The sequence below is a fragment of the Haliotis cracherodii genome, unplaced genomic scaffold (genome assembly GCF_022045235.1).
Source record: "Haliotis cracherodii isolate W230 unplaced genomic scaffold, xgHalCrac1.p SCAF_3, whole genome shotgun sequence".
NCBI lineage: Eukaryota > Metazoa > Mollusca > Gastropoda > Lepetellida > Haliotidae > Haliotis > Haliotis cracherodii.
In genome coordinates, this window is record NW_027266286.1 from 5294075 (window position 1) to 5318971 (window position 24897).

A 24897-nucleotide genomic window follows, 5' to 3' on the forward strand; every position below is an offset into this window, starting at 1 on the left:
ATTTTTTCACAATCCTGAATATGTATTTAGTGTACGTTGATATCTTCTTTATTCGTTGTGAATTAGATAGAGGATGTACAGAAGCAACCTTGATCTATAATAATTCATTTTCCTTAAACACTCCAGCTTCAAGCCTCCACGTACCTTGTCAGCTTGCCATGACTCTTGGCAGGACATTCGACCTTCGCACTATGTCTCCTGGGCTTGACATCTTCACAGACTAAACTCTGAAAAGACAAAGACAATGGAACGACACCAGAACACAATTCGCTACTCTGTCACAAAGACAGGAATATCAGGAATGTTGTTAATGTTAGCAGTGATGTATCTCTAAGGGTGAAAGCTGGACTCATGAAGCTGGAAGGAATAGGGCCATATTTAACCGAAGACCGATCTCAGGAAAACACACTGGAGATTGTGGTTACAGCCCATGTAGAAATGGTAAATATACGGTCAGACATAAAGGATAGAGTAAGAGAGAGAGAGAGAGAGAGAGAGAGAGGAGGGGGGGGGGATGCGAGCGAGAGACAGAGAGATAGAATGCCAAAGAGCATATGTACATATAATTTTCATAATGAATATTGTTAGTTGAAACTTTTAGACTCCGAGATAATAAATATATGAAATTCTGTTGTTGTATTAAGACCTTAATTATCATGTACAATGTAATAAACATAAATATTTGTTTTAATTGTGTGCAACAATTGTAATGACACCGTCGCCAAAGAGCTATTCACGTTAACATGTAAACTTCAGTACACAAAAAAACAGCTTGTCTCCTGCTCACTTATACTTTTATTAATGAGTGAGTGAGTGAGTGAGTTGGGTTTAACGCCGCTTTTAACAGTATTCCAGTTATATCGCGGCGTACTTTTATTAATGATGAATATATCTATAGTTATCCATGTTTCAATATTTTATCCCAATTAGGTAACTGAAACCTTGACTGATGTAGGAACAAGACCCGGTTGGAATAAGAACATTGGTACCCATTATGTACGTAGCATTACATATGGTGGAGATTTGATTTGTAGGATTAGGATTGTTGAGTCTAATTCCCGTCGCTTTGATCAAATCAAGACTAAAGTTGAGGCTCGACTCAATTCATTCGGCCTTGTTGATGCAGCTGCTAGAAAAGGTTTTGAACGACTTGAGAATGATTTGAAAGGTAGTTCAAGAATTGAAATAACTTATTTTGCAAATGCAATCAAAGGGAAATTGCCAACAAATATTAGCGGCATGCTTGAGGCCTTAGACAACTTCAATGGTGAAGTGATGAAGTTGAATGGCGGAAAAGGTGTACCTGTTATGTGTGAGCTGGTCGCACTTAGTGTCCTAGATCCCCAACTGCCGCAAGTGCTGAAGGACAGGAGCCTGGACGTCCAGCTGTCTCGCCTGGAGGATCAGTATGATGACGTCCTTCAGGCTAGGACGAGACTACAGAGACTGGTTGATGGGATAAATTATACTAGTTTGAATAATCAACAAGAACAAAAATTGCTCCAACTACAAGACCGCATCGATGACGTAATTACAGTTTTCAATGACGCCATATCAAAACTTGATGTGACAAACAGTGATGGTATATCTCTGACGAAGACAGCATTCGACATGTATAAGAAGAAAAAGCACACAGTCGTGAACTTCAGGCGAGAGGTTGAAACACTCGAACAACAGTTTCGCCAACATATGGTATGGTGTTTCTGTTACTTTTAAGCGTATTCCCAGTTATGCAGACATTTTTCAGAGCCTAACTTAATTTAAACTGAACATATATATTTATATATACCACGTTATAATGTTTTACAGGCCCTTTCACGTATAATGTCTGTGTTGAAATGTAAAGTACTGGATTTGTCCAGTACTACTATAACCGTTTCCTTCTGTCCTTAATTCAATGGAAATCCAAACTGACAAATATTGCCTTCTTACAACTGGCTGTGAGGGCAGAAAAAATGTAATAATATACATTTATTACCTACGAGGGGAAACATATGAGGGTTCATAAAAATCATTTATTACCCACGTGGTGAAGATACAGGTGGTAAGATACTAAATCCGTACGTCACACGTGTGGCGTACAAGGTTGACCCTGTTTTATTCGTTTTGATTGAATAACCGTGACCTCTGTCACGACGGGACTACTTTTTTCATTCATAAAAAATCGCGAGACGTCATTTATTTTGCAACTACAAGGTAGAACTGAAGCAATCTCATGTGAGCGAAGGATATTAACAAACACTCTATAAAACCAAATAAGATTGTCACGCGTCAAATTCGGTTTGCATCTTATATAAGTTATGCATTTAGCTTCCACAGACATTATATAATCGAGCTATATCCATTTACAATGTACGACTACTGTTCAATAGATCAAGGGTCCCAATAAGCGTGACGCACCCGACTACTTTCGCAACTTCCAGTTTGATTTAACGTAAAAGGATAAGCGTGGTGAAATGAAGTCAGTTTAAACTATCTGGACAGATATCTAGACTTATTTGGGATGATCCGGTTGTGCAATCAGTGTCCTCTTCGAAGCGTATTTTGTGGCACTGTTTCGGGAGTTGTTTGTTCACGACTGCACAACCAGATCACTCAAAGTGAACATTTCCGATACAAATCATTCAAAATCTCGTATGCAGTATGCCTGTTTTCTGATTATGTGGCCCAAAATATCCCAAAGATGAACAATAATATTCCCTAGCTCTAGCGTAAAACGCTGAGTAGATCACGGTTGTCTTTCCTTATTCCGGTGGTGACCTTGCCATTCGTTCGAAGCTGACATGCAAGCAGACTTGAGCGTGTTGATTTTTTACGTCTTCAGTAAAGGGTGGTACAGTAAACATGAATGTCTTTGGCGAACGCTCTGATTTCCCTCTTCCAAAATTGTACGGACATGATATAAATTCAGCTGATAGATCAAGGAAACCGAACCATTGTGAATGCACAGACGGGACCCCGGCAGCGCGAGTGACCGACTGTTGGTCCGATATTCAAAGCGCAGCGCACATGTGACTTTTCAAATTTTCTTATAGGTGCCCTGCATACTAACAACATGGCGCTTGAATTGTCATAAGTTGAAGACATTCTTCCAAAAGGATCTTGAGCTGTTTTGTTTTCAAACACAAATGCAGGCGCATGTTGTTAATGCTTATGCATAGGAATGTCAACAATGCCCATATTTGGGCATATATCAATATTCATGCCCAACCAGATTTTGCAACCGGTTTCAGTTTGGTCTGTCAACGAACAAAAGTTGTTATGTATTTACACTTACATACATATTTTACGTGAACTTTCTACGGTATCTGACCTTGCTTTCGCTCGCTCAGATGTCATTGTAAATTCCACTCGTTTCGTAGAAATGGTATCTAACGAGATAGAGTGTAGTATTCTCTATATGTGCCCTAGGGTCATATCACGTCAAGAGACAACAGTGTATTGTTTCCGTCACCCGGGCGGCATTGTTAATGTGACGTGTTATTGTGACGGGAGGTTGGGATGACGTCACATTAGACACGACGTCATAGATGAGGAATGTTGACGTCAATTGTTGCAAAAAGAATGTCTAAATTCGTCTCTGTATGTAGACATCTTCTTTGGTAATAAATAAAACATTATATTCGTTTTCATGTCATGCGATGTTTACGACATAAACACTGATATAATATCCTCTAAATCATAATGAAAATAACTAGGTGTGGCAATTTTTCTAAAGCCTTGAGTCTTGACAACCCAAATGCAACTTGGAAATGCAACACAAACATTTCAAATTAAGTTCAAATACATCTGTGGTTTGATAGTACATTTACAGATACGTCCTGCTACAGACTTCACCACCTCTATAAATCTGTATTTAGCATCTTTGACAGACGTACAAATGCAAACATGGATAGCCAGTATTTCATATTCTTATTAGCATATTGCTTTTGGGTGGCATTAAGAAGTTGCATATGTTACCAATGACAAAATAGCTTCTTAAGCTTCTTTATTATAAGCATGACGACATTTCCATATATTTTCGCACACCAATATCTGTAAACTAACTTTGTAATATCTACATTGCTACCAACATAAACAAAGGAGTTGATCATCCATAATATCTTGTCATTTGAGCAAATATCCTTTTTCTGCCTTCAGCAAATGAACTTTGTATTTTCAAGTTAGGTCGTTCAGTTGTTGAGGTGCAATAAGTATAAACACAAAATAGATTTGTCGAAGCGAGACAAGACAAATACAAATATAAGACTTTAACAAGATGTCCACTTTTATGTTCATACTGACTTTATTTACAATTTGTGATTTGGATAACACAGTTGGTGGTTTTAAAGTTTCAGACCGGGCATAGCCGTGCGGTTCTAAACGATCTACCTGAAGGGGAAACACTTGATCTTGTCTTGGTGGGAAAAACTGGACATGGCAAAAGTGCCACTGGAAATTCGATTCTTGAAAAAGAATTATTTATCTCAAGAATGTCACCAACCTTGGTAACGCGCACATGCCAGAGGGAGTGTCGAGTAGTAGGAGGGAGGAGGATATGCGTGGTCGACACACCTGGCACCATGGATGAAGAGGAACACGAGGAAACGCTAATGGAAATTACCACAGCCATTGCCAAGAGTCCTGACGGATTCCATGCATTTTTACTCGTGTTTAACATATTTTCACGCATGACACCCGAAGAACGTATGGCAGTAATTATGCTACAAGAGTTATTTGGAAAAGATATTCTTAAGGATTACACAGTAATCGTTCTCACTCATGGAGACAGCTTTCACAGGAATACCAAGAAGACAATTGAGGAGTACATTGAAGCTGAGGGTGGAGAGTTGGCACAATTGATTAGTGAATGTGGCAACAGATACATCCTTTTCAACAACGTGGAAGAGGATAAAGGGAAAATACGTGATGACATAATAGAACTAGTATATATAGTAGACCAGCTACACAAAGGTCAGAAGTATACAAATGATCTTTTTAAAGAAGCCAAAAAGTTATGGGAAAAAGAGAAACAAATCCAACAGAGGAGAAATAAGAATAGGATGGAAGAAGAAATTGAAAGAGAGGTGGCAGAAAGGTTAGCACAAAAGTGAGTGAGTGAGTATGGTTTTACGCCGTTTTTAGCAATATTCCAGCAATATCACGGCGGGGGTCACCAGAAATGGGCTTCACACATTGTACCCATGTCGGGAATCGAACCCGGGTCTTCGGCGTGACGAGCGAACGCTTTAACCACTAGGCTACCCGACCGCCCCTTAGCACAAAAGGCAAAGAAGGAGGGAAGAAGCTGCTTCCCTGGCCATACCACGGTGGTGGGTGAGGTGAGGTGAAATTGGGTTTAACGTCGCGTCCAAGATTATTGCACTTATATAGCGACGTGCATGCACGTGTATGTGTGTGTGTGGCTGCTTGTACTAGTCCGGACTGATGCCGATTTATAGTGCTAGCTCACTGAGATACCATGCCGCAGTTTAACACGAATACCCCACTCAGACACAGTATACTGACTCCGAGCCGACCAGTCCTTGTTTTAGCCCCTTAATGCCGAGCGCCAGACAGGGTAACAACAAGTACAATCTTTTAACGTCTTTTCGTATGACGCGGCCCGGGATCGAACCCTGGACCTTCCGCTCTCCGGGCGGACGCTCTACCACAAGACCACGGAGGCGGTCACCACGGTGGTGCTTGAAGGTGGTCACACAGTTAACATGAAGGATATTCGTGTTGGTGACAGAGTCCTGTCTTTAACTGGTCAGGGGAACATTGATTATTCTGAGGTGTACTTGATTATCCATTCCGACGAATATAGCATGAACAACTACATCAACATCTCGACTACAAAGCATCACATACAATCGTCACCCGATCATCACGTCTACTTGGTGTCTGATGGAACAAAACACACAGTGCCTGCAGCTCAGGTTAAGTTAGCAGATCGTGTGCTTATCTACAACCACGAGAAGACACTCTTTGAGGAGGAGGTTGTGACAGGGCTGTCCACGTCAACAGAGATTGGTGTCTTCGCTCCTCTTACCATGTCTGGAACCATAGTCGTCAACGGTGTGCTGGCCTCCTGCTATGTGGACTGTGTCCCTCCCCGCTTGGCTCATCCTCTGCTGTGGCCAGTCAGACAGCTTTACAGTTTGTCTCCTTCAGTGTCAGCCTGGCTCCACACCCCTGGCAAAGACGGCATCCCCATCTGGGTCAACTGGTACATTGAAAATGTCATTCCTCAACACAGCAACGAGGAACAAATCAGCACTCTCGAGTTTTAGACTAAAGTAGACACATAAATTTGATGACAGTATATATTTTGCTTATTTATATCACTGATCGTACTTAACATAAGCATGCACTATGCAGATACAGCATGTGATTTGGCATCAGCTGAAACTGAGTGAAAACAATCTATTCAATCGCATTGATGTGCACGTCACCTTGAGGTAGGATATATCTCAACAACAAAAATTAAACTTCAAGTACGTAGATAAAGACATCTATTTGATGAGAGTTTATATTTTGCTTATTCGTTTGGTTTAAATTGTTTTTAACGTCGCACTGAGCAAAATTCCAGCTATATGACGGTGGTCTGTAAATTATCGAGTCTGGACCAGACTATCCGGCGATTGACATCATGAGCATCGATCCACAGAATTGGGATCGATGATATGCATCAACCAAGTCTGCGAGACTGGCCACCCGATCCCGTTAGTCGCCTCTTACAACAAGCATAGTCACCTTTTATGGCAAGCCTGGGTTGCTATTCTACTCTGGATCTTCACGGGCCTTTTGCTTATTAATCTCAGTTCGACATAACATACTAGTACTATGAATATTATTTATGTATTTCACTGATTGCACATAGTTACACACAATGCGGGTACCGGATAGAGCATATTTCTTGTTCATTATGACATGTAAAATAGAAGGGCATATCAACAAAACAGCTTCACATTTATAATTCTTGTTAATATAGTATTCTGATTTTATATGTATGTATTTTATGTTTGAATAGAAAGTGTTATAATGCGTAATTTTTCCAGTCTAATAACATGTATAAACATTGGGATACATTGTTGATATGGACGGAAGTGACGTATATCAAACTAATAACCTATATAATTGTCCAGCTTTTGTGAAATTAGATGCTGACGTCCAAAAAAACAACTGATTTCAAAATGTATCTATGCAGTGTAAACACAATTAAACTTTCTATCCAACAATAGTGTGTATGTCATTAAATATGTTTTTAAAGGCGTCCTCTATTTTATTCCCCCTCCGTTCGCACGCACGCACACTCACACATACACGCGAAGAATACAACGAGTATAAACAGACTGGTCCTTCAACATTACACCTGACCTGCCATTTACTTCTACCTGAAACATGTATCTTTACCGTTGCAATAACCGTCCATATATAACGTACTCTGTCGTCACCAGCGCTGCTTTGTCGGTTCCCCTTTTGTACCCGTGTTTTAGTACACACGCAGCACAGCAACTGTTTTGAAATTGAAAGTAGATCCTGCACTTTCCCTTTCTTTCCTGGGGCATTTGTACGAGGGCTAGTCAAAAAGTTCTAAGCCTGACTAACTTTCATCTAAGGGCCAAAACAAAGTAAACAAGTCAACGTAGTACATTGTGTGAGTTGTTCATTGCAAGTGTATTTCGTCTGTGGAGGCCGTTTGTATATTAGTGACAGCCAGTTGAAGGTGATAGGGGTCCAAATGGACACAGAACTGGAAAAGAACGGGTACTGAGCAATCATTAAGTTTTTGACTTCAGAGGAAAGTACTCCCCATGAAATTCACGAACGCATGTCACAAGTGTATGGGGATAAGTGTCCTATTTGACTCACACGTTATGTTTAGGGCTGGGAGAACAAGCCTTGACCCTTGGTCTGGACGTCCCTCAACTTCCATCAGTGAAGAGAGAAGAGATAGAAACACGTATACTGTCAGATAGACGTATTACAGGCCTAAGCCATGGATCCATTGAAGCTTTTATTCATGAACATTTACAGATGTATAAGATATCTGCTCGTTGGGTACAAAAATTTCTAAATTCTGATCTTTGGGGGAAAAGAACTGACATTGCCAGAGAAAATTTAGAGCTAATTGAAGAGGATTTCGGCAAATTCAAAAAGAGATTTGTAACGGGTGATGAAACATGACTCTGCCACTATGATCACGAGTCAAAACGCCAATCCATGGAATGGCATCATTCTACTTCTCCGGCACCAAGGAAATTCAAGTCTTCAAGATCAGTGAAGAAAGTTATGGCCACAGTATTCTGGGAAGCAAAGGGTGTGATCCTTGTTGATAACTAAGAAATTGAAAAGACGATTACCGGTGCCTACTATGCTGATTTGCCTCATTGCCTGAGTGATTCTATCAAACAAAAGCGGCGAGGAACGCTGACTGCTGGAGTTTCATGACAATGCCTCTTCTCACACCTCTCGACTTGCAATGGCTGCAATGCGATAATGTGAGTCGAAGAGCTTCCTCACCCTCCATACTCGTCATCTGTTTCCTAAACTTAAAAGAACACCTTCGTGGAAATGTGGCAGTGTTGTATATATGTATATTTTCTGTATTTTGTATATTTGTATACATTCAATGTTTTGTAATGAAATGGTGTTTTAACCTTTAATTGTGTTGAATTAAATTGAATAAACCTGTATGGCTGCTGTATTCTACAGCTCTGCACAACGACTTGATCTCTGCGTGGAGTTTTTCTTTTCTTTTAACTTTTACTTGTTTTGGGGTAGAGTAGGTAGCTTCGGTCGGTGCTTTGTTTAATACAGCTTTCGCCTGATTGGCCTTGTTTCAAATACTAACACCCAGCAATTGACCAGCACACCAGCCACTACACCTTGACCATGCGGACAACAAATATCTGCTCTGTGTAGTATTTTCAACTGAGACCATCCAAATAGGTTGGTAATGTTTCTATATGTATTGTTGTAATGTACTTGCATCTATTTGTCTAATCAGCTGTAGTGTTACACAGTCTTAATACATATTTAGATAGGTCATTGCTTCCAGTGCAGCTACGAAGTCACGCGGTAAGCAGAAGTACTATGACCCGAAGGCTAGAGCTGCTGCTCTAGCATTAGGCGACCGAATACTTGTCAAGGTAGTGGCTTTTGATGGTAGACACAAGTTGGCCAACAGATGGGAAACCGACGTATACATTGTGCTTGCCCAGCCGATTCCATCCATACCAGTGTATACAGTTGGTAAGGAGTGTGGAGAAGGACAGAAGCGGACATTACACAGGAATTTGTTACTTCCAATTGGATCCATCACACAGACTAAGAACCAAGAGCCACCCATACCTCGGCCAAGGAGAGTACATCCATCAAGTACAGCTCCAACGCCAACACCAAGACTACGACAGAAGACTTTAGCACCGACTGAGACCATCCCAGCCGACGAGGCTGATGCAGACAGACCAGGATCGGATTGTGAATCAGGAAGTGAGGATGATTGTATTGCATATCTCTCCCATGAATCCTCGGAATCTTCAGAGTCAGCTGTTTCTCCAGCTGATAGGCCACCTGGAGCAGCAGCAGTAGAGGGGAATCAAAGTGATGAGATGACTGCAGACACTGAGGGAGATCAGGAGGACACAGGGGAAGCTCAGGAGGAACTACCCTCTGGTGAATCACTCACTCATCCTGAAGATACTAACTCTCATTCTGGTGTAAGGTCATCTACACCACCTGTCCCCCAACCTCGGCGGTCTGATCGACAGCGGACACAACCACAGTGGATGACAAGTGGAGACTATGTTCTGTCAGCCATTGAACAGCCGAACTGGCTAACGAGAGCCATTTATCTCAACACCCTCGTTGATACAGCAAGTTTTTCTGATCAGTCACATCGAGTATCTGATGCAATCCTGGATATTGTGACTGGTAGGATTAAATGATGAGGACATCATTTCGTAGTGGAGGGAAGTGTGTGGAAGTGTTGTATATATGTATATTTTCTGTATTTTATATATTTGTATACATATAATGTTTTGTAATGAAATGGTGTTTTAACCTTTTATTATGTTGAATTAAATTAAATAAACCTGTATGGCTGCTGTATTCTACAGCTCTGAAAAACGACTTGATCTCTGCGTGGAGTTTTATTCTATTTTAACTTCTACTGGTTGTGGGGTAGAGTAGGTAGCTTGGGTCGGTCCTTTGTTTAATACAGCTTTCGCCTGATTGGCCTTGTTTCAAATACTAACACCCAGAATTTAACCAGCACACCAGCCACTACTCCTTGACCATGCGGACAGCAAATATCTGCTCTGTGTAGTATTTTCAACTGAGACCGTCCAAATAGGTTGGTAATGTTTCTATACGCATTGTTATAATGTACTTGCATCTATTTGTCTAATCAGCTGTAGTGTTACAGTCTTAATACATATTTAAATAGGTCATTACATATAGTCATATAATTGCAGCCATGTAAATGTTTTAACTCGGCAAGTACGTTCCAAGAGAAATCTAGCATTGTATATCTTCACCTTTCCTAAATGTTTCATTTGAAAATGAGTGAGCGAGTGGGTATGTATTTATGATGTATGTGTTTGCTTATGACAATGTCATTTATGTATAATGTAAAGCATTCATTGGTATGTTATGTGTAACACATAATTCATGATTTCTAGGGTAACCCGTTTTACCTAAGTAAGTATATTTGTCTTTGTATTTGTATTTAGATGCAGGCATCAGAAGTCCTGTCAGTTGTGTTGGTGAACGCAGTTCCCGACCCAGTTTCACCTACAGTGTATCATTGTACTTTCTTGTGTATTAATGAAATTAATTACTTATATTTATCATATTATTACACATGTATATGAATACAAATGTATACAAAGTTATTGTGAATTATAACACATCCTTCAATGTATTTGTTAAAAGCCAGAGTTCTTTCTATTTCTATGATGTCGTCAGTGTGACGATGTGAATAACTATAATAGAATGTGATGTGCTCTTACATATCTATGTTTGTGTATATTAACCTACATATATATTTACGTGTATATTTATCTTTAAGTTATGTTTCAGGACGTTTGTTCTGGTAATAAATCCTCATGACAAATAACGACCCGTGTTATTCATGAACACCCCCGGTTACAGAAAGCCCTATGACGACAACGATGACCTCACAGCTGCCGTGAATGGGTTTTTCAGGGTGGCTTCAGAAAACTTCTTCCTGACTGGAATTTAAACGCTTCACTATCGTTATGAGAAGAATACTTCAGTGATTGAGATCATGAGCATCGATCCACGCAATTGGGATACGATTACTTGGATCAACCAAGTCAGCGAGCGTGACCACCCAATCCCGTTAGACGACGACAAGAATAGTCACCTTTTAAGGCAAGCATGGGTTGTTGAACATATCTTCTACCCCGTCTCGCAAATATGGCAGAAAATAAAAGTGTGAGGTAGTTACTTCATTAGCTAAAATTAAATGGGCACCCAAAAGAAAATGGAGGGGCCTAGTAAGTTTGAGTTCTACAGCACATATCACTATTGATGTTACACAAGCTATCACGTAATAAGTAGTCTACATAATAGCTGTCTATTGTCCCTAGTGAGTGAGTGAGTTGGGTTTTACGCCGCTTTAACAGTATTCCAGTTATATCACGGCGTGTCAGCTTAATATGGGAGGAAAGTCCGAAGTGATGCAGGTCTCAAACGTGTCTATTGTCCCTAAAATTTGAAATACATACTGTTGATTTCTACTGTTCCCTGCCCAAATTCTACTGTTACACTTCTGCATTTTGTAACCAATAATTGTTCACATAAACTTCAAACATGTGAAACATAAATACCGCCAATGACAGGGTAAGTATGACATTTCTATAAATATTAGCTTCCAAACTAAGGTGGACATCAAACCTACCATTTCAATCAGAGGTAGTTATTGTCATTTGATACCTCTTACTGACCAATCAGAAACAAGTAATTTCCAAATTTAGGGCAGAGTACATCTTTGAGCCAGTCTATTGAGTATTAAACCAACGTGTATACCTTTTTTAAAAACAATTCTGCTTAAGATGTTTCAAGTGACTAATTTGCTACCCCAGGTGTGACACATGTGGCATAAACTCACAACACTGCAGTAGAGGTCATGAATATATGATGCCATATACTTGATCAGCAAATAAATACTTGTAAAGACATACAGGTAATCAAGCTGAAAAGGTTACATTGGGTAGTTAGTGTTGATATGCTTCAGATCATTTCTGGTGTCCCGAGTGATATTGCTGGAATATTGCTAAAAGCATCGTAAAACCAAACTCACTCACTCACTTATATGCTACTGGGTTTTGCAATTTTGTGCTTCTTCTTAATCAGTTTCTTAAGTTGTGTCTGTGTGGTCCATGGTATTGACATGTTTAGACGATGAATTCCAAAAATAGTCCTGATTTTAACCAGGGTTCCTAATTGAGGAAAGGAAGCCTGGCAACCAATTAAGTTCTCAAAGTAAGCTTCTGATAAGAGACCGTTCTTCTGGTGACCTCAAGCTGTGAAGAAATATTCCAGTTGAAATCTGCTGGAAACCAGGAATGGGTCACCACCCATGGGTGAATTCCACCCCCATCATACTGAATTTAATTCCTGTGGGAGCAAGTGACTTTGATTGACCTCCTCTTAACACAGTATTTCAGCTATAATTGGGTGTGTCAGCATGGAAAACCATAAGTGATGCGGGTCTTAGGTGAGGTGAACTGGGGTTTAACGTCGCGTCCAAGATTATTGCACTTACATAGCGACGTGCATGTATGTGTGTGTGGCTGCTTGTACTAGTCCAGACTGATTTATAGTGCTAGCTCACTGAGATACCATGCCGCAGTTCAACATGAATATCCCACTCAGACACAGTCTACGGACTCCGAGCCAACCAGTCCTTGTTTTACCCCCTTAATGCCGAGCGCCAGACAGGGTAACAACAAGTACCATCTTTTAACTTCTTTTGGTATGACACGGGTCTTAGACGTTTACTGCTGAAACCAACAGTGTAAGTATGGTGGTAACAAATTTGAAAATTGGACAAACCTTGCATCCAAATCCATATTAGGTTTCTGATGCACCTGAGGCTAACAGACGCAACTCAGCACAGCCAATTGTAACGCCTAGAAAACTAAGCCATCTGTGTCACCAGTTCGTTCAGGAAGATGATGAATAAGAATTCATCCGCGTAAGGGGGTACAGGTGGCCTAGTCGTCTAAGGCATCGCAATTCGCTGTGCAGAGTTGCATCCCTTGGGCATGCCAGAAACCTATGGTCGTGGGTTCGAATCCCTGTTCTCCCTGATTATGTTTCTAGGTTTGTGAAGACCATACCCGTGCTTGTGGGTTTCACCGAAGTGGTAAACGTCTGAGACCTGCATCACTTCAGGCTTTCCTCCCACATTAAGCTGACACGCTGTGATATGACTGGAATACTGTTAAAAAAGCAGAGATAAAACCCAACTCACACACTTGCTCACTCATCCACGTAAGTTGCAACCATGAGGAATATGGACACTCAAATATTCAAAAGATATATATGTTTTAGCTTGAATTTATTTTCTGTGAGAAGTTTAGGGCATACATGTACCAGTCTGTAGGAAACAGTCCTAATATATGAGACTTTAGTAAGCTGAGATATGCATCGAGAACATCGACGAAGTGAAAGATTGCCATAACTCACTTCACCAAAATAATGTTATTTTTCTAAATCAGATACTTTTGATAGCACACACAAAACAACACATCCAGATGTAGGCTGCATGGACAGAAATGTGAAATATGGAATTTGAAATTACATCTTGAAATGTTATGACAGAGATAGCCTCTGTCCAACCATCAGACAAACTTTCAAAGGGAGATAATAACATCACTTTCATATCACTGATTTTCTAGCCGTGTCACTGTATGACATCAGTTACTCGTGTAACCACGGTAACCAATCACGGAGACGGAGAGAGTCTAACACAGTTCTGCATTATCTGCAGGCAGTAAAGAAATCTGTACAATTAAGCTTCTCAGTCCTTGCTGAACACAGCCGTCAGAAACTGAAACATTCACAATGTAATATACAGGCATGTACATCAGATGACAAAATGGATCAGAAATATTCCACATGAATATCGGCTGATGAGGGGACAGCACAGCTAAGACTTGATTGCTGGGGACGTCTTGGTTCCTTGTCTCCGCTTCACATCCCAGTTGTACACGCGAGCCATATCTTCCACAGTCAAGGACACAACACACACACAAACACTGGGTTGGTTGGTTGGTTGGTTGGTTTGTTCTTAAACGCCTCACTCAGCAATATTCCAGCTATATGACGGCAGTCTGTAACTAATCGAGCCTGGACCAGACAATCCAGTGATTAATGTTATGAGCATCGATCCACAGAATTGGGATACGATGACATGCATCAACCAAGTCAGCAAGCCTAACCACCCGATGCCGTTAGTCGCCTTTTACGATAAGCATAGTCGCCTTTTACGGCAAGCATGGGTTGCTAAAGATCTATTCTACCCCGGATCTTCACTGGTCTACAAACACTGGGACTGAGCCCAGTGTCGTAAACATACCATGACATGAATACGAATATAATGTCCCATTTATTATCTAAGAAGATGAATGGGATGCAACAGCAGTGGAACCACAATTTGTCAAATGAAGTCAACAATCTTCAGCTATGACGTCATTTCTAGTGTGACATCATTCCTACCTCATGTCACGATAAGATTCAAATGACGACAACAGTGCCGTCCGGATGACGGAACCAATACACTGTTGTCTTGTGACGTGATATGACCCTTGGGCATATATGATTTTTTTTAACCCTGATATGTTTGCCCTTGTAGGTAATAAGCCACATATTGTTAAATCTGCTTTTAGCAATACTGTAGCAAGAGTAGTTTACCCGGTAAGGCTGCTTGGAGCAATACTGTAGCAAGAGTAGTTTACCCGGTAAGGCTGCTTGGAGCAATACTGTAGCAAGAGTAGTTTACCCGGTAAGGCTGCTTGGAGCAATACTGTAGCAAGAGTAGTTTACCCGGTAAGGCTGCTTGGAGCCATACTGTAGCAAGAGTAGTTTACCCGGTAAGGCTGCTTGGAGCAATACTGTAACAAGAGTAGTTTACCCGGTAAGGCTGCTTGGAGCAATACTGTAGCAAGTAAGGGCAAGTCTAATGCCGCTCTCAGCAATATTCCAGCTATATGACAGCGGTCTGGAAATAATCAAGTCTGGAACAGACAATCCAGTGATTGACATCATGAGCATCGATCTAAGCAACTGGGATACAATAACATGCATCAATCAACTCAGCAGGTCTGACCACCCGATCCTGTTAGTTGCCTCTTATGACGAGCATGGTTGCTGAAGATCAATTCTAACCCGAATATTCACAGGGAGCAGCTCTTAAAAGCATGGGATACTTGGTACATATTCCGCCCAAATACCCACAACGTTTTAGCTGAAGATCACCAATGTGTTCATTGATTTTTGTTTGGTTTGGTTTGTTGTTTCACGCTGCACTCAGCAATATTCCAGCTATATGACAGCGGTCTGTAAATAATTGAGTCTGGACCAGACAATCCAGTGATTGATATCATGAGCATTGATCAACGCAATTGGGATCGATGACATGCATCAACCAAGTCATCGAGTCTGACCACCCGATCCCGTTAGTCGCCTCTTACGATAAGCATAGTCGCCTTTTACGGCAAGCATGGGTTGCTGAAGACCTATTCTACCCCGGATCTTCACGGGTCGTGTTCATAGAATAAAAACTATTTCTAGGACATGATAGTGTTATTTCAGTACAAGACAACGCTGTGATCTTCTCCAGAGAAAGGATACTGACTTCTAACGTCGTAGTTTGATCTCTTAGAAAACCCAGGTCCTCTTCTACTTGTGACAAAGATTTCTTGGCAGCATTTAAATTCTTCTCTAACAAAGCTTCAGCATCATCAAGGTTATATTCTAACATAACATTTGCCTGAAACAAAAACGTAAAGAAACTCGAACAAGTTAGAAAGAAATAGTAAAAGTAAGGGAGATAACTCTGCCAAACTTTTATGCTTCCTTGCATTAGGCTTCCTGAACCAATTTACCAAACAAATATACAAGACGGCCACCCGAAGGGATTTATCAAATAACACTCAATCAATATTCTAAAAAGCAGCAATTTCATATTTCTTACCTTGGGGGGGCGGGGGGGGGGGGGGCGGGGAATGGAACATGTTTTGTTCCCGGAACTGAGCTCAGCACAGAGAGTATCCAAGTCTATGTTAAGGTATGGGTTTCGGATTGTGTATTGGAGCAGGTGGCAGAGCATGGATATTTGTGACAAAACCTAAGCAGCCACCTGACCCCTCTAAAAGAACCAAACATGGGGTCGGGGTCTAAATGTGGTCTCCAGGGAAGAGTAGGAATTGTTTCATAGGCATAACTTAGAAGATGTTTCTTGTTTAATGCCGCACTCAGCAATATTCCAGCATTATGCGGTGGTCTGTAAATAATTGAGTCTGGACCAGACAATCCAGTGATTGACATCATGAGCATCGATGCACAGAATTGGGATCGATGACATGTATCAACCAAGTCTGCAAGCCTGACCACCCTGATCCCGTCAGTCGCCTCTTACGACAAGCATAGTCGTCTTTTACAGCAAGCATGGGTTGCTGAAGACCACCCCGATCAACCTGGGAAAGGGCTCCCTACATAAACAAGCATACAAACTCCTATTGCCGCTATGACTATAACACGAGACTCGCAGTAAAGCACTGCGCATGTAAAGGGAAGTAACTGCATGCTATATTGGATCGCAGTTTTTTAAAGTATTAGGATTCATCAAAAAAAAAATGAAAAAAAACAACAAAATGTGCGGTAAACTTTATGATGATGCGGGCGGTGCCTGAGAACCAAGACGATTATTTTTTTAGCCTAAAATAAATACTCAAGTTACTCAAGTGTTTTGGAATAATGTGCGTCCCCTGAGGAAGCAACTGTCACCTACAGGGGACATACATTTCATGGTCGTGTCAAATGTTCTGGTCCCTTGGAAGACCTTTCCCTCATCATGCTCATGGAATTATTTGTGAATAGGTTTATTCTGGAAGTATTGTAATTATAGTAGATCACATTTTCAATACCGTGGAATTCTCAGCAAGTAAGGTTTTGTACGTGTTGGAATGACATTGAAGGGCCAAGTCAATGTGTGAAGACGTATTTCAACAAGACAGTCCATTCACCTTGATGCGGAAATGACGAATGTATCCAACATCGGTGAAACCCCCGAGACACAACTCAGCCGAATACTCACCCCCAGCCACAAACACACTTTATCTGTCGGTGGTATTTTCGCTTTGGCGTACACTTGATCTGATAGAAGAAAGCTGGCTTCTAATGCCTTCGGGGATTCCTGGAAGTCAAAGACAAACCTGTAGTGCATTCGGGAGCAGTTATCATGCTTGAGCAGTAGGCTCACCACCACAAACTGAGAAGAAATGGGGGGGTTCTTTTCAAAATGTGCAGAGGAAACAAAGACAAATTACATTTCTTCGGACGAAACAATCAGAGCAAGTGATGCTAGCCCGTAGTGATGGCAGAGGCAACGTTTTCGGAGATTTGTGTCATGAACATGACAAAAGCCGTGCCACCCTGTCACATTGTTACATAATTCGCCATGTCACCATACACAGCACACCAACGCAATGTACTTTGAAAGTTTTCTGCAACTTTCAACATATCCAAATTTGACATTTCCATGGGCCAAAACAGGTCCTTATCCTATCTCATCCTCTCTCTGAACAGATTCGCATACAGGAGGGTGATGTTTCTTGTTTCTTTGTTGTTCAATGACGCACTCAGCAATATTCCAGCTTAATGATGGTGACCTGGAAATAATCCAGTCTGGACAAGACAACCCTGTGATTGACATCATGAGCATCTATCCACGCAGTTGGAATACGATGACATGCATCAACCAAGTCAGCGAGTCTGACCACCTGACCGTTAGTCACCTCTTACGACAAGCATAGTCGCCTTTTACGGCAACAATGGGTTGCTGAAGACCTATTCTACCCCGGATCTTCACGGGTCTAAAGGAAGGTGAGCCTAACACACAAGACAACAAAGTCATCATGCTCAACAACATCTCACCTTCTTTAATTGCAAGTGTTTAACGATGCTAAGAGTTGTTGTTATATCTTCACGGGTCTAAAGGAAGGTGAGCCTAACACACAAGACAACAAAGTCATCATGCTCAACAACATCTCACCTTCTTTAATTGCAAGTGTTTAACGATGCTAAGAGTTGTTGTTATATCTTCACGGGTCTAAAGGAAGGTGAGCCTAACACACAAGACAACAAAGTCATCATGCTCAACAACATCTCACCTTCTTTAATTGCAAGTGTTTAACGATGCTAAGAGTTGTTGTGATATCTGGAATCTGGGACTTTAATCTGAAATGGAAACAAAATCATTAATTAGACTTGAAACATTCCCTGGTATGTCGACTCTCTTCAGATAATTCCTGACTGTTTCATCCATGCATAGCATCATCCAATCCCCACAACATGTACTCCACGTTACTTGTTAGATTTATTAAGAATGACATGACGCTAGCTTCCCCCTCCTACTTCAGAATGTCCTGTGACCAAGGTAACTACTGACACATTCATGATTCAAATCACAATTCCACTCTACAGACTGCAACAGTGTTCTGATATGTACTGTAAAACCAGTCTCCCCCTTCAATCTATTCGGATGTTTTATTTTTGATGATTTTTATGCTGGGAGTGGCCTCTTATTATGATCATCCAACTAAAATAAATTATATTTGCTAATTTCATATCTCATATGTCCCTTTTTAATCTTGAACCATTAAATGTGTACCTTAGGCGAGCATGTCCCAGTGTGTGAGCTAGCATGTCCCAGTGTGTGAGCTAGCATGTCCCAGTGTGTGAGCTTGCATGTCCCAGTGTGTGAGCTTGCATGTCCCAGTGTGTGAGCTAGTATGTCCCAGTGTGTGAGCTAGCATGTCCCAGTGTGTGAGCTAGCATGTCCCAGTGTGTGAGCTAGCATGTCCCAGTGTGTGAGCTAGCATGTCCCAGTGTGTGAGCTTGCATGTCCCAGTAAAGGGGTAGCATGTCCCAGTGTGTGAGCTAGCATGTCCCAGTATGCGAGCTAGAATGTCCCAGTGTGTGAGTTGCATGTCCCAGTGTGCGAGCTAGCATGTCCCAGTGTGTGGGCTAGCATGTCCCAGTGTGTGAGCTTGCATGTCCCAGTGTGTGAGCTTACATGTCCCAGTGTGTGAGCTAGCATGTCACGGTGTGCAAGCTAGCATGTCCCAGTGTGCGAGCTAGCATGTCCCAGTGTGTAAGCTTGCATGTCCCAGTGTGCGAGCTAGCATGTCCCAGTGTGTGAGCTTGCATGTCCCAGTGTGTGGGCTAGCATGTCCCAGTGTGTGAGCTAGCATGTCCCAGTGTGCAAGCTAGCATGTCCCAGTGTGCAAGCTAGCATGCCCCAGTGTGTGAGCTAGCATGTCCCAGTGTGTGGGCTTGCATGTCCCTGTGTGTGAACTTGCATGTCCCGGTGTGTGAGCTTGCATGTCCCAGTGTGTGGGCTTGCATAGTGTGTGAGCTAGCATGTCCCAGTGTGTGAGCTAGCATGTCCCACTGTGTGGGCTAGCATGTCCCAGTGTGTGAGCTAGCATGTCCCAGTGTGTGGGCTAGCATGTCCCAGTGTGTGTTGCATGTACCAGTGTGCGAGCTAGCATGTCCCAGTGAGTGTTGCATGTCCCAGTGTGTGAGCTAGCATGTCCCAGGTTTTATGATTATATCCATACAATCTAGACCATCTATAAGCCATTCCAGAATGTTTGTTTGATCAGTTTTAAAATTTATAATCGAGAATACGTCAAAATATGTTTCGAAGCATAGTCACCAATTTGAAACTAGTGTCGTAAAGCTTGAGAATGCTGCTTCTGATTGGCTAACATTGATTTCTTGTCAGTCATTTCATTGGTCAGTCAAAGTTGGCGAGAGGTCATTCTGACGTGACCCGTAACAGTAGCGGTAGCGAAAACTAAGATATGATTTTAATGAGATTGCACTTGCACAAAATCGTAGAGCTACAATCATTGTATGACTGCATTAAAGTAAGAGAGTATTGCCAAGATTACTTCGTGCGAGTGAACCACAGTTGAACGAAACCTTGCCACCTACCAACCCAGCTTCATAGAACTGGGTCTTATTGCCAGGAAGATACTTTTAATAATGGGCTCACCTAGTTTTCTTTGTGTTGAGGTTATATTCCATGAACTTGTATTTACTGTGCATCTCATCCAGTCGTTTCAGCACCACTTCCGCAGACTCATTGTTGTCGGCTCGCTTCATGTACGCCTCCACATCTTCCTGCAACAAACATAGCCACAGTCAGTGTTTGAAATAATCTTAAAACCAACGATGACAGTCGGACAGGTGGCCCAAAAATGTTGCCTGCCCATCTTAATAGCTACCTGCCCGCATTCAGACATTATAAATATTGAAAAATTGCAAAAACTAAGAGACAAATCTGCTAGACAGTCAGGCAGGTGGAAGAAAATTATATGAAGCCCGACAGAAAAGTTACCAGCCATGGGCAGGCGGTTATTTCGGACACTGGCGACAGTAGAAGCAAGCACAACACTGGTGGCTTCATCCAGCCTGGACCCAAAGTCAAAATAATTCTGGAGTCAAATTCCCAACAAAGATATGTTCCAACATGTTTAAGGTGAATGGGTGGGATGGGTTTAACAACACTTTGAATCGTATTGAATCGTATTTCAGTTATACCATGACGTGTGAGCTTGATGTGGGAGGAAAGATACATTATGCCAAATGTCTTAGAAATGAAACCCAAGAACAGGGGTATGGTGCTGGAACATGCAGAATCATAATCAGGGCAAATCTGGGATTCAAACCCATACCATAGTATTCTGGCACACATAAGGGACACAACTCTGTACAGAGAAGTGTGGTTCATCATCATCAAAATGAATTATATTGCCAGATTATTGGCCACAATAAATGATGTGTTTCATACCATGTGACTTTCTCATATCACTCATAACAATCAGAAAACTTATTTCAAGTATCAAAGGATATTTGTTTTTTAAACTATTTTTTAATTGATTGAAAATTAATTTAAAATAGGGAGATGTACCTCTCAGATTATTGCTTCTATGGTCACTGGGCCATGTAATGCTATGCTCTCAAATAAAAGTGAATAATTAAAATTGTTTTGTTCAGCGATCTTCTTTTACTTCTCGAGTACTATGACTACAAAACGATGGCATTTGCATTGTTTCTGAAAGATAAGTGTGTTACCATACTTGTTTAGGGTATCTAGCCCTGTAAAAGGTTCTAGGAGCTATACTCTATGTTGCCCTTATACGACATAGTCACATTATTTTGTTGCTTTCGGCTTAGTGGCCTGTCATCTCCCGTCTCCATGGTACCTTACTTGAATATGATGATGCAAAACATTTACGTTAAGCTGGCTCAGAAGGGGCAGATTGAATGCAGTATTGGTTATCGTATGTTCAGAGAGGTCGTGATGGTCCGAGTAAATCGATATAAATAAATCAGAAGCGTGAAACGTGAAGACTGACAGCGAACATGCACGCACGTGTTGGATACACACCTACAAATGCACCTGAAAATGTTACAAAATATTTATCTCTACCAACATATGTTATGACATTTATGTCTTGAAATATTGCCGTTTATGTTTGTTGACATTTAAATGAAACTTTACCACAAATTCAGTCTGTGGAATGCCTGATTGAGGTGCCTCTTCGGTTGATGTATCTGTCGCCATGTTTCTTCCTGTGCCGGTGTACTTTCTAATTGTTCCCTGTTGAAAATGATCATTCGTCTGGTCAAGTTATCTCCCTTGCTGTAGACCCACCACTCAGCCAGTGATGGTAAGCTGAAAGTGTTGAAGGATTCAATCAGTACTACTGGATGTGTTCTCAAAATGGTCTATCACTGTTTAGCAAAATTATGTCAGTACTGATCATAGAGTGTTCATTGGTAGGTTATGATTTCCCGTTGTATTCTTCAACAAGAATATGTGAACAACCGTCCTTGCCTGATGTTCAAAGCTAGGTATTAAAGATGTTGTTTAATTCCTCGTGTGAAACAGAGACATGCTCTCTGAGTAGTAAGGTACTCGATACCTAGTGTACTCGTTAATTGTGTGTGTACTCTTTACTATATTGGTATACATAATAAGTCGGAGAGATCAGATAAAGTGTGCTGTGACTCTCTTGGCGTGGCAATTGCCCCGGTCTCTTTAACTGGGGACCCAGTTATAAGCAAGGTGTTGGTCGATTGAATTTCTTACCATGTCATAAACAATTCTACCGTGAATTAGGAAATTACTCCATTCTGATTGGTCAATCAGAGGCTATTAAATCACAATAAACCCCCTCTGATTACAGATGGTTTGACGGCCTCATCACCGCGGAGGCTAATATTCATAGAATAGTATTTTTTTCAGTCATTAACGCTTCGCGTTCGTTTCTAAATTTAATTTAGCGCAGTTAAATCTACAGATAACCTAGCTCTACATTGAAAACATAGTTTGTTTATCTCCTAATTACTCATTACAAAGCCGTTCCAGATAAACAAGAACTGTACTAGCCGAAATAAATTACGGAACATTTGTAAAGGGAAGCTTATCTACAAGGCCACTCTATTATTACTGATATCTGATTTATGCACCTTTTGCTGACCAATTAGATTGGTTAGGTGGAAATAAAAGAAATAATGTTGGTGCACCTCGATAAATTTATTAGATCGTTAGTGGGGAAAGATAATGGTTGTGTGTGTGTGTGTGTGTGTGTGTGTGTGTGTGTGTGTGTGTGTGTGAGAGCTGGAACGGAGCACTTTTTGGTCAAAACAAATCACGCTTGGACACGGTTATTTTAGTAGCTAGTAAAATCGCCGGTATCCCATTTGACAGTCTATATATTTTTAAAAATACGTGTGTTGTATTTAAAATTATCACTGAGATTTTTAGCCCACACCGACCGAGGGTGCACCATCGCCTTCTGGGCGGCGATATTTATTGCCACGTTTTAAAACAAATATAGCTCGTTGATCTTTTACCCCGTGATGTATCCGTCTCTGAAATCATCGCTAAGTTCTGTATTGTTTCAGTTTCTTTGTTTGTCATGTTATTTGATACATACAATCTGTTAGCACTTTCATATATACAAAGAATTCCCTTGCGGGTAATACAGTATTGTCATTGTTATTTACTTCTGTCGGGGGATGTTTGGTATTCCTTATAAGGGATGAAGGGGTATTCGCAGGACGTCGACCCCTCGATTTTTTCCATTCGCAGGACGACGACCGCCGGTACGCCTTTGATGTGTGGTGTTGTTTTAGGAGGGGATTAACTCCTTGGTTAGTGTCAAAAACTGAAATATGTACACTGAATTGGTGAACTCTGATTTTGATAATCTAGTGAGTACCATTTACTCAACAGTTACTATGTTACGTGACTCCACGTCTCTTCTACCAGCTCTACACCCTCCACGACTTCGTCGCCAACAAGATGGTGCCCCTGGTATTACTGTTGCTGCCAGACAAGAAGAAGGAGACCTACGACAGAGCCTTCCGCCTGGTCAAGGATGCTGCTGAGAACCGAGGGTTCCAGCTACTGCCCCAAACAATACAGGAAGGCCGAATGTGTATAATTTGGTGTATATTTTAGTGTAATATGATATATGAAACATTTCCATTTTAGCGCATATACCAAGATTTTTATTTATATTTTTCTATTTTCAGATGGACTTTGAAGCAGCGGCAAAGATAGCAGCCCTCGACGTCTTCCCCAATGCCACTTGGAAAGGCTTTTTTTTCCATTACACCCAGTGTGTAAGGTGAAAGGCTCAACAGGTCGGTCTCCAGTCAACCTAGACTAGTAAATAAGTTATGTTTCTTATGACAATATATATTATTATTACAATCCAATTATGATAATAATATATATCTACAATATTCTTTCTGTAATTACAGGTTGATGATGTATGGCTCCAGACAATTGCTGACATGCCGAACGACGAACGCTGTGTCCAGCTCGGCGACTACGTCACCACAACCTGGAAGGAGCCTTGGAACCATTTCAATAACGACGGCCCTCGCACTAATAACCACCTGGAGGGATGGCATGGACGCTTAAAGAAAGTCATCGACAAAGCCCATCCCAACATCTTTGAGCTGATAAGATTTCTAGGAGCTGAACAGCAGAAGACAGAGTGTAATCTGCTACACTACCAGGCCGGCCAGCGTCTCCCACCAAAAAAGAAGAAGTTCTGTGATATACAACGCAGAATCGATCAACTGAAGACCAGACTGATCCAGAATGAAGTCAGCGTAATTTTCTTTGCTGACTCAGTGTCTCATCTTCTCAAACTGTCTTAATTGCCCATGACTTTTGTGAATCTTATATGTACGTCATCTTGTACATATACATTAAAATTATTTGTAAATAAATCAATATTCCACCCTTATTGACGTTCTTTGGTTCGTTTCAAATCCAGTTCCACTTTTTTACTTGCTCGAGGTGTTACAATAACACTCGATACCCACTGTTTAACTAGATTGGCGGATTAAAATATTCGAAGGACGACGACCTCACTTTTTGCTAGTTTGTACGTTTGTTTTCATACGACACGGGGGGTCTTCGTCCTGCGAATGAACCGCCATGAACCGGCCAGCAACTGTACATACAGTGTGTTTGATTAGTGATTATTTACTACGTTGACAGTCACTCTTTGGTATTGTAGTTTTACCTTATAATTATATTTTCCTAATCCATCCACG

The 24897-nt window shown here is 41.2% G+C and overlaps 2 protein-coding genes and 1 pseudogene across 2 annotated transcripts; 2 read left to right on the forward strand and 1 right to left on the reverse strand.

The window, feature by feature from the left end:
* Positions 1–298: 298 nt before the first annotated feature.
* LOC139474218 (uncharacterized) lies at positions 299–6275 on the forward strand. The gene is made up of 4 exons (XM_071257124.1): positions 299–441; positions 931–1692; positions 4332–5077; positions 5735–6275. Exons 1-4 carry the CDS (start codon positions 352–354, stop codon positions 6273–6275), a joined length of 2139 nt encoding a protein of 712 aa, XP_071113225.1. The 5' UTR covers positions 299–351.
* A 7291-nt stretch (positions 6276–13566) lies between these two features.
* LOC139474137 (prefoldin subunit 3-like) lies at positions 13567–21897 on the reverse strand. The gene is made up of 6 exons (XM_071257018.1): positions 21818–21897; positions 20306–20433; positions 18414–18480; positions 17339–17437; positions 15874–16012; positions 13567–14244 (listed from the first exon to the last, which is right to left on the reverse strand). The coding sequence occupies exons 1-6, from the start codon at positions 21878–21880 to the stop codon at positions 14171–14173; spliced, it is 570 nt and encodes a 189-aa protein (XP_071113119.1). The 5' UTR covers positions 21881–21897; the 3' UTR covers positions 13567–14170.
* Positions 21898–22179: 282 nt separating this feature from the next.
* Positions 22180–24562, forward strand: LOC139474220 (uncharacterized; annotated as a pseudogene).
* The last annotated feature ends 335 nt before the right edge of the window (positions 24563–24897 follow it).

What these genes read in the sequence shown, in the direction of transcription:
- LOC139474137 (XM_071257018.1), bottom strand. Translation starts at nt 21,880, where the DNA reads ATGGCGACAGATACATCAACCGAAGAGGCACCTCAATCAGGCATTCCA. An exon ending in TTCCACAGACTGAATTTGTG is followed by an intron (nt 20,434 to 21,817) that starts GTAAAGTTTCAT and finishes TGTTTGTTGCAG; the next exon opens with GAAGATGTGGAGGCGTACAT. An exon ending in AACACTTGCAATTAAAGAAG is followed by an intron (nt 17,438 to 18,413) that starts GTGAGATGTTGT and finishes TTTGACTTCCAG; the next exon opens with GAATCCCCGAAGGCATTAGA.
- LOC139474218 (XM_071257124.1), top strand. Translation starts at nt 352, where the DNA reads ATGAAGCTGGAAGGAATAGGGCCATATTTAACCGAAGACCGATCTCAG. An exon ending in TTACAGCCCATGTAGAAATG is followed by an intron (nt 442 to 930) that starts GTAAATATACGG and finishes TATCCCAATTAG; the next exon opens with GTAACTGAAACCTTGACTGA. An exon ending in AACAGTTTCGCCAACATATG is followed by an intron (nt 1,693 to 4,331) that starts GTATGGTGTTTC and finishes GTGGTTTTAAAG; the next exon opens with TTTCAGACCGGGCATAGCCG.